Raw genomic sequence first — 9,557 nt, 5'->3', positions numbered from 1 at the left:
AACTGCATTTAATGTAACTTGATACCTCTGGCACAAGAATTTCCTTCTGGATTAATAAAGTTTTATCTTATTTTATCATATTATTTCTAAGCAGCATTGAAGGCTTCTGGCTCCCCCTTGTGGACATTTTGTTGAACTACATGCTGCTGGGAGAATTTCTGTGAACCCAAATAACTTTTTCATCTTCAGGTAAACAGCAGTTTATCATCACATCTAGAATCTAGGCTAGGTGGGCGTGTCTTATTTGTCAAGTAAAGTTATACACAGTTGAGTCATGTGGAAGCCATTAAAAACATAGCTGCATGATATAAATTACATTCTAGATCTGAGTAAAGTTGAGCAAATCAACATGACATTTATTATGGCTTCTTCATGACTCGTGTGAACATATGCAGTCTGATGTGGAACTAGCTTCGTCGCGGTCGGGGCGTCCTCACAGAGACGCGGTGACCTCTGAGTGAACCTCGGCAGGAAATAACCGAGGCCCGCAGCAGCAGCAGCAGCCGCCGCCGCAGCACTGACGCCGCTGCCGCTGCGTACAGTAAACCCTCACAGCTGCCTGCTACTATAGATAACCTGTTTGAAAGCTAATACTACAGCGGACCGCAACACCGTGGATGCTGGGTCATAACATCACGCCGAGTAAGGTGAGTGATTAGCAAAGCGATAGAATTAGCATGCAGCTAGTTAGGTTAATTAGTTAGTTAGCTTGTATCTTTCGTGCTAGCTCTGCTAGCTTGTAGCTGTGTTTTACAGTGTTGTTGTCTCTCACAACCTCTGCGTTGTTGCCATTAAAACTCTTGAGCCGCGTTAGCTTTTGACACCGGACGATATGCTTTACGTTAGCTACAAATTAGCTTAATTACAGGGCAATTCGTGTTGTTTTAACTGCTGCAGCGTCTTTTATCGATTTTAATGTTTAATTCGGCTTGGCCTGGACATGTCTAAAATATACATTAATAACATTGGTCGGATTAAGTCCAGACTTGATGAGTAATGTGGCTTTAAATCGTCAATATTTTATTCTGTCTGGCCAGCGGAGGATGCAGAATTTATAATTGGAACCGCATCCTCAAGTCAGAAATACAGAACTCAGAGAGAACTTCAAATCAAAGATGGCTGCCGTGCATCAACAGGGGTTTAGTTATTAGTTATTGGGCATGTGTGTGTTGCCATCAGCTTGTATTGTCTACATGCTTATTTTGCTGAGAGCTCTAAGTTCCAGGTAAAAGGAGGATAGCAGAAGCTGTGGCTGCATTCCCTCCCTGTTCTACATTGTTGCCATAGAGAATCAAGAAGCATCTAAAAAATGTAAACACAGTCTTTGGCAATTATCCCAAGCTTCTCCTGTTGTCTGAAGATTCTGTTTCTGAACAAGCATGACTGCACGAGGGAGCTATTTTGTGCAAAAGCTGGATAATCAAATGAAGTTAACCTCAGTGAAAACATGCATTATTTACTTATGAGCCTGAGAGCTCTTTGTGTTATGACAGCTGCCTCCCAGCTGATTGGAAATGGCTTTTTATCACTGATTAAAAACCATGATGTGTTGCTTTGCAGATGCCTGGTCAACTTGATAACTTGAAGCCCAGAAAGAGGAAGAGCAGCTCTGAAGTTAGGCTATCCAAAAAGGTTTGTGTTGCACATGTGGGCCTGATGTCTCAGTGCTCATTCTAACCCTGTTATCTTGCTGCCACAGGTTTCCGGTACAGGGAGGAGGTGCACTAAGACACACTTGGCAGCGGAGAGCAATTCAGTGGTCAGTGTTTATGGTAAAACAGAGACTCAGTCTCGCATCAGCTGCGAGTGCCACCAGTCTTCCTACGAGAGGAGATGCTCAGCATCGCCTGGGCTGGAGGGACACGAGGAGAAAGAGAACAAACTCAGACCGGATATTGGCAGCCTCTGGGACCAACCTGAGCCTATGGACTGTGATGAATTTGGTAAAAATATTTTCCCAGATGAAGACAGTAACCAGATTCTTCCTGTGGAGCAGTTTTTTGGCAACCTGGATGCTTTACAGGTGAGGTATTGTGTTAATTTCTGTGATAATGTGTGACAGAAACAGGCTTTTCTGACCCTGGAGGATGGATCAGTGGTTTGATTTAACATGATATCATGGGTCCTGCAGGACTTTCCTCAAAGATCGTCGTCGTCTGCCCATGTCCACAGAGGGACCAGGAGGCGACGGCATTACTACGCACGAGACGACAGCGATGAGGAAGAAGAAGAAGAAGGTCTCAGCTCGAGTTTTGGAGCTGAGAACTAGTGTAGAGCAGCGTCTGTGAAGGCCTGTGGAAAGATGTCAAACCTCTCAGCGCTCAGGAAGAAAAGAGCCAAAAGAAAAGCCACACTCAGTCCGTCCAAGTAATCTGCTGAAGTCACAGGTCTGTCACATGTTTTCCCCTGTGTGGAGTTCAGCGTTCAATTATTCACCAGCCATTCTGTTTCCTATTACTATAGAGCCTGTGTTGAGTCATGGCTTACAACACAGTACAGGAACATCCTGATGTTAGATCTTAGAAATGCACACAGAGGGATTTGTAAGTTTGTTATGCCTGAGGTAATTTTGTAGCTGTTTAGCACATTTTTTAACATTTATGGAGCCTACAGACCCCTCATTTGTAGAAGTCGGCATTGTAGACATCCAGCAGGTGGTCCACAGCGATGACGATTATCATCGCTTTTAAAAGGCAACCTTTGAGCTTCTTCTTCATCTTAGGGAAGGAGTTTAGATTTTGTGAGGGAGTCGGTGAGTTCAGATCCACATTCCTGGATGACAGCTGTCCACACTGTGGACTATGGATACCTCAGTGAGGTCCACAACACTGGAGTGGGTGATTACAATGTTTTACAGAAAAAGATGCAGCACTGATCTTTAATAAGTTTTCAGTTCCCCTGTCAGTGCGGTCAAGCTGTTGCTGCACGGCTTGTTTTGTATGGAAATTAGCGCGGTTGGTGCCAGGTTCAGCCGCATTCATCAGATTAAGTTACATATATCGCTCACGTCATCAGCATTTGCTTCAGCCGCTGTTAAGTGTTCTGTGCCTGCTGCTGTCTGAAACTGTGATGTCAAACAAAATCACAGCATGGCAGTCGAGTAATTAGTGAAAGCTCCACCACAGAGAAACATCGATAACACCTTCTACACCACAAACCTGGTGCGGACTTGTGGGCTGGAGAGTTTCCTGATTGATTTTGCCTCACTGCAGAACCTAAGTCTCGACCATACAAATTGCTCTTAAGATTGGCCTCAGAATGGCCCATTGTCCCTTTTTAGATGTTGGACTAAAACCAGTTTTTTTCAGGACCAATGAGTTTAACCTTGGTCCTAGTAACTGCTCAGACATGTTACTGGGAGATGGGAGGAAACTAATTTATTGTACAACTTCTGCCGACAGCTATTAACTCGATTTTATTGATATTTTTTTAGCTACCCTACAATAAAAGGGCCTTTGGGAGGTTATAAATTATCTCAAATCACACAATTGCTGAATTTATACTTACACCATCCCTTTACCTGGAGGGTGTGTAAACAAAGCACTTTATATAGACGTATTGATCCATGCGTATTTTGAGATCAGCCTTACGTCATATGCAATGTCTAAGTCACATGTTGATAAAGGCAGCAGTGACAATATAAAATGATTTCGAATACCTAAATGTAATAAGGACACACTCACACACCAAAGAGCAGTTCTATCATTAAAGCTTTTTTTTTAATATTATTGAATGTCCATAGTTTTACAGCTGCATTATTCACCAAGTGTCTAATATTCCTCAACACATGGCAGCTTTTAACACATACTGTATATAAACATATCAAATCAGCTGTTCATTATTACTGATAAACATCCTGTCGATTGATATATGCAAAAAAGAGTGGGGCTAAAACACTGAAATTTGCAATTAAATGTAAGTTAATAGTTCTAACCAGCAATTCATAGTTGTTGTAGTATTTTGTACATAACTGATTGTCCTGACCATTTTTTATTGCCTATTTATGCTAAATGCTTCTCATATTCTCAGATGCACCTTTCAGACTGAGTGAATTCATGAAGCGGTAACTAATCAATTCATGTATTTACATCTCTGTGCCAACATGATGAACAAATAAATGTTTTCATGGTTATGATGATTGTGTGACTGTTCCATTCATTTAAAAAAATACATTTAAAATTAAAAAATAAATCACCTTATCTAACAAACATACAAATTAATGTTCATTCTTCAGTTCAAAAACATCAAGTCAAGCGTTTTTTCTTCACTCTGGGATTCTGTTTAGTTTTCCTTGGATTGCTGGTGTTATTAAAAATTTTCTTCCTTTCACACAGCAGGTTGTGAGCTTCTTTCTTGTGGCACACTATGTGGACCAGCTTCAGGTTCTTGCAGGTGAACAGCAGCTGGTAGAAGTAGTTCAAGTTCACATCAGTGCTCTTGTGATTCTGCAGGGCATCCACCAAAGCGGGAATGATCGTCCGCTTCTTTTCAACCCTGGACACAGGATAAAAGATTGTAACATGTACACTGTGTTAACACGTTGACTAAATTTGCTAAAAAGTCCAACCTGTGGTCCAGATTCCACGTGCTGAAGATGATCCTGCTCTCTCGGCTGCTGTAGGGGTTGATGGAGTGCAAAGATGGGCACACTGTCTGATCATATGAGCCCTGGAGGGGAAAAAAAACAGCAAAATGAGGACATGTGGCCAAATATTAAATTAATACAATATGTCCAAACTTTTTTTCCTCTATCTTTTTGTTATTCCTTTAATACCTGGCAGGTAAACCATCCTTCCTTAGTACAGAGGCGGTCTGGCTCCTTCTCCATTCGGTCAAAGTAGCAGCCATTGTACTTGGCTGCTTTCAGCATTTCCAGCAGGCATTTGGATGTTTTGACAAACTCAGCCTTGACTTTAGCTTTTTGGATTCTTTTAGTGGCATCATCCACCTGAGACAACAAATCCAACAAAGGAAAACCTGTAAGATGTCATTTGAGATGCTAGACTGAGGATTCCAAAAGGCCGAGCTTTACCTCCTTCATGTAGCCTCGTATCCTGTTTTCACAGTTGTACTTCATGTAGGCTGACTTTGTTTTGAATCGAGTATCAACACCTGAAATGAAACAGCCCGTCTGATTTGTTTAGTGGAGTTTTATGCCAACAACCTAAGCAGAGATGATTTTCTATTGATCACACTACCTTTGAACCAGTCTTCATCCTCCTCTCTGCTTTCCATTTCGGACCTGTCGTCCAGATTCTGCAGCAGGTCCACCAGGATTTTACGTCTCTTGGAAGACTTCTCATCAGTCAGCAGCTCCTTCGCTGCTTCAATAAGGCTGTCGGCGTGTCGATCTGTGTTCAGGAGCTGACCGATGTCGCACACAACTGGAATCAGAAAACTGTGGTTAAGAACTGAAATGTTTGTGTAATGGTGTGTGTGAGGATGATTTGTGTACCTCCACTCCATGTCTGCCCTTTGGACAGAAGAACGAGTTCAGTGTCACCAGGCAGAGTTTGAAAGAATTCCTCGGTCACAGTGGTCCCATCTTCATACAAACAAACATGTGCACCAGAAAGTGGAATCTGTAATCATGGAGAACATCAAATAACTACTTTATTTTTAAGTTTATTTTATGTGGGGAACATGTGAAGATGCTACACTAAACACATCATAAATACTAACCACAATGTATCATACCAGCTCATAAATGATATAGAAAAAGCATGACATTTAAATGTTGATGTTTCATTTACGCATGCGCGCTATTGACTTCCTGGTTTTAGCTGCTTTCTGCTGAACTTTGTTTCGAGCAGCTACACTTAGCTTCTCTTCTGGGGTTCCTCTCTGAGAATAAGTGAAAGTAATAGTTTTTCCACACAGCCTGAAAAAACGCTACTATATAAAACAAACAGACAAATGTCCTGTTTATAAGCGGAAATATCTTGTTTATTGTGCTTCCCCCCTCATCATATCCTCTCAGAAGAAAAAAGCTAAAGCTGATTAATAAAACCTTACGGCTCACCTGTAACAACTTGCAGGCTTTTGTAAGCAGCTCCTTCACATTTTTTGCAGCAACTCCATATTTTTTATGTCCACCGAAACCCCTTATTTTCACAGGTTTATTTTTGCAAAAGAGTCCGGACATTTCACGGTGTTGTTTGTACCTACCGCTTCCTTCTTCTTCTTCTGCTTTTTTTTCTTCTTCTCCTCCTCCAGGGTCAACGGAGATGCAGCGGCGGCGTGATGCTGTTCCCTGCTGGCTGTTTTCTGTACTGCCAATAGGAAATGGTGAAGGAAATAATACATTTATGCACTTACTTACTCTTGAGACTATACATCTAATGTGCATGTCTGTATTAAGCAATGTCACAATTTGCCATAAAAATGACCATTGGCCACTGTTGTTGCCTGGGCTATGTATTAGTTTAAATTAACATTTTTGATTGTTGATACTGCAGATATTATTAAAACATCATAATATTATTGAACTATTAATATCTGTGTTGTGCATACATCGTTTTCATCGACACGTTTATGGAGCATGGCAACGTGAATATTACCATAGCAACCGATGCAGCCTGGTGGGCCCAACCAAGTGAAAGGTTCAAACCATCAGGGACAAGTACATTGAACTTTGATTTATATGACTAGTTTTAAGGGTAAAAAAATAAACGTTTTATGTATTTCGTTAATGCTATTTATATATTTGTTGAAATAATAATTTGTCCTGGCGATAATAATAATAAAAAACTTATTTTGCCACCCCCCCTCCTCAATAAATGGTACAATCCGTTTCAATATGGCGTCCACGGGTTTGAACATCTAAACCGACAGAACAGATAATATTCTGTGTTCATGGGTTTATATTAGTTATTCTTTTATGAAACTAAGGGCATGGTGAAAACAGAGGACGTTTCCAGCATGGCGAGCGGCTGGAGGGAAGTTTTTGACAAAAGCCGGTCGGTTCCTCCGCCCACACAGACGGTCCGACTAGCTGCGGAGAGACACTTCACCCAGAGACAGGGATTCCAGCTCAGCCTGACCCGGCTCACTGCAGCCCACCTGCTACAGGTGATTTACACCTTAGTACTGAGTAATTCTGCTCATGACCCTAACGTGGTGGTGGGAAACAAACGTTTTTTTGTTGCTTGTATTTGTGAAGTCAGCTAAGTTAGAGTGTCTTTAAAAAATCTTCTCAAACACAGAGCTCCATTTAAAAGTTTGAAATTTGAACACGGTCTTGGATTTTTAACACAAGGTGAAGTTAGCCTACAGAACAAGCCAGTGTGAGCATGCATTGGATCCTCTTGTAAATTCGGTCTATAGATAATCCATCAAACACGTCCACAGGGGGTTATTATCTGACTCCCTCCAAATATGTTTATGTTGATGCACAGCTAGCATCAGTTCAGGTGCACACTAAATTTTCCTCACTTTGTTATCACAGGACACATCCACAGGGGAACAGGATGTGACCTATCAGCTGCAGGTGACACTGTTTGATCGTACTCACCAGCAGTTTTTTGGAAAAACATGGAAAAGTTCAGGCCAGAAGCTGAAAAACAACAAGATCTCCTTCAACGAGGTACGTTTATTCAAACCATCCAGACAGCTGCAGCGCCTCTTTCATGCTGTTTTGATAAGTGATAAGGGATCGATGCTTATGTGGTGAAATCAATGTTCATTCAGGCATAAATTACACCACTTTAGCACAGCCATTATTTAATTAAAGCCAACTCAAAAATGTAAGCAATCAGCCGTCTTTGAATGAGCAGATATGATTGGACACTGTTCTGCTATTTGTTGTAAACACAACAAGCCACAACCTCGATTTACTTCAGCACATTTGTGTGCCAACAATAGCTTATGCTGATTATTTAATAATTTCTGTAGGAACAAATACTAGACTAGAGGTTTCCAGATAATGTAAATAAACAAATAAAAGTATTTAATCATGTTTATAACCCACAATACAACATGTATATACGTTATTATTATTATTATTATTAATAAAGATAATTAAAATAATATCTAAACAGTTGCATCAGAACTAATGACATAATATGGTGGCAGGATCATAAACATGAACTGGAAGCTAGCATTGGCTAGCATGCTAACAACATCAGGCAACACAGTGCTCTTTGTAACATGGCAAATGTCTGCCATTTACTACAGCCAAACATAATACATTCTCCCGACATAATGTTGTACACTGCTCAAAAAACATGAAAGGGAACACTAAAATAGCACATCCTAGATCTCAATTAATGAAATATTCCAGTTGAAAATCTTAATTCATTACATAGTGGAATACGTTGAGAACAAAGTAACATAAAAATGATCAATGTAAATCAAAATTATTATTGGGCATGCTCTTGATGAGGTGGTGGATGTTGTCCTGAGGGGTCTCCTCCCAGACCTGGATTAAAGCGTCAGTCAACTCCTGGACAGTCTGTGGTGCAACATGGCGTTGGTGGATGGAACGAGACATGATGTCCCAGATGTGCTGGATTGGATTCAGGTCTGGGGAACAGGCAGGCCAGTCCATAGCATCAATGCCTTCATCATGCAGGAATCTTCAGCCACATGAGGCCTAGCATTGTCATGCATCAACGACCCATGAGCTGCACTACCTGAGCAACTTGTGTGGGTTGTAGACACCGCCTCATGCTACCTCTAGGGGTGAGAGCACTGACAAAATGCAAAAGTGATCAAACATCAGGCAGAAATGATGAGAGCAGAGAAATGGTCTGTGGTCAGCACCTGCAGAACCTCTCCTTTATAGGGCTGTCTTGATAACTGCCTCTCATTTCCACCTGTTGTCTGTTCCATTTGCACAGCAGCTGAAACTGATTCACAATCAGTGTTGATCCTATCTGGACAGGCTGATTTCACAGAAGTGTGACTGACTTGGACCGTCTTCACTGATGAACTGTGATGTCTGATTTTAGTTTTAGTTTGTACTGTTCCCTTTATTTTTTTGAGCAGTAAATTATTGTGGGTATGAGTTAAACCAGACTGAAACCAATGCACTAATGTTGCATTTGGCAGAACTGAAGAAGCGACTTGGGGGAGTGGCGAAACGTCTTCAAAAAACAATCCTTGAGTCCAGTTGCCTCGATTTAAACTCTTGGAAATGACTATGACCTGGATGAATGAGAGCATCCACAGATATGTTGCATTTAAGACATATTCACAGTCCCAAATTGTGTTTTAGGTATACTACATACGGGGGTCTTTGTAAAGCAAAGAGGTCAGGGTCAGGATATTCTGTTACAGTATTAAAAAAACTGATTTGTTTTTTGTTTTGATCAAAGTATACTTTGAGATTGACAGGACAGTAACAACACTGATGTGAAAAGTTGCATTCTATCTCCACTAAACTTTTACAAGTAGGAAGTCACCATAAGTGAGCAGCCAGCAGCGAATGTGTCTTACCTGAGGAAATGAATAGCAAGTAAATCTTGGCTTGGCTGTGTCATAAAATGAGGTTCAGTCAGCTGAAATAACCCCCCCCCCCTTTTTTTAAACATGCCCTGCAACCTTGAAAATCCATC

General features: G+C 41.1%; 3 protein-coding genes across 3 annotated transcripts in view; 2 read left to right on the top strand and 1 right to left on the bottom strand.

Annotated features, from left to right (window-relative positions):
* Positions 1–428: 428 nt before the first annotated feature.
* c7h1orf174 (chromosome 7 C1orf174 homolog) lies at positions 429–3,880 on the top strand. Its single transcript, XM_028410724.1, has 4 exons — positions 429–647; positions 1,561–1,632; positions 1,700–2,023; positions 2,132–3,880. Exons 1-4 carry the CDS (start codon positions 618–620, stop codon positions 2,267–2,269), a joined length of 564 nt encoding a protein of 187 aa, XP_028266525.1. The 5' UTR covers positions 429–617; the 3' UTR covers positions 2,270–3,880.
* dffb (DNA fragmentation factor, beta polypeptide (caspase-activated DNase)) lies at positions 3,701–6,178 on the bottom strand. The gene is made up of 7 exons (XM_028410723.1): positions 6,023–6,178; positions 5,456–5,582; positions 5,199–5,384; positions 5,033–5,112; positions 4,775–4,948; positions 4,568–4,668; positions 3,701–4,494 (listed from the first exon to the last, which is right to left on the bottom strand). Exons 1-7 carry the CDS (start codon positions 6,143–6,145, stop codon positions 4,245–4,247), a joined length of 1,041 nt encoding a protein of 346 aa, XP_028266524.1. The 5' UTR covers positions 6,146–6,178; the 3' UTR covers positions 3,701–4,244.
* A 638-nt stretch (positions 6,179–6,816) lies between these two features.
* nphp4 (nephronophthisis 4) overlaps positions 6,817–9,557 on the top strand; it is a 141,348-nt gene continuing 138,607 nt past the window's right edge. The window contains exons 1-2 of the mRNA XM_028409859.1: positions 6,817–7,071; positions 7,448–7,585. Coding sequence (XP_028265660.1) covers positions 6,895–7,071; positions 7,448–7,585 — 315 coding nt within the window. The 5' untranslated portion in view covers positions 6,817–6,894. The remainder of the gene's footprint in view (positions 7,072–7,447; positions 7,586–9,557) is intronic.

The sequence above is a fragment of the Parambassis ranga genome, chromosome 7 (assembly GCF_900634625.1).
Source record: "Parambassis ranga chromosome 7, fParRan2.1, whole genome shotgun sequence".
Taxonomy (NCBI): domain Eukaryota; kingdom Metazoa; phylum Chordata; class Actinopteri; family Ambassidae; genus Parambassis; species Parambassis ranga.
Note: the sequence above shows the minus strand (reverse complement) of the source record. Positions and strands in the feature narration are given on the sequence as shown.

Bases quoted from the DNA above. Each gene is read 5' to 3' on its own strand.
- c7h1orf174 (XM_028410724.1), top strand. From the start codon at position 618: ATGCTGGGTCATAACATCACGCCGAGTAAG. The intron at 648-1,560 runs GTGAGTGATTAG...GTTGCTTTGCAG, and splicing joins ATAACATCACGCCGAGTAAG to ATGCCTGGTCAACTTGATAA. The intron at 2,024-2,131 runs GTGAGGTATTGT...TGGGTCCTGCAG, and splicing joins GCAACCTGGATGCTTTACAG to GACTTTCCTCAAAGATCGTC.
- dffb (XM_028410723.1), bottom strand. From the start codon at position 6,145: ATGTCCGGACTCTTTTGCAAAAATAAACCTGTGAAAATAAGGGGTTTC. The intron at 5,583-6,022 runs GTGAGCCGTAAG...CCATGATTACAG, and splicing joins AAGCCTGCAAGTTGTTACAG to ATTCCACTTTCTGGTGCACA. The intron at 5,113-5,198 runs GTAGTGTGATCA...GTTTCATTTCAG, and splicing joins GGATGAAGACTGGTTCAAAG to GTGTTGATACTCGATTCAAA.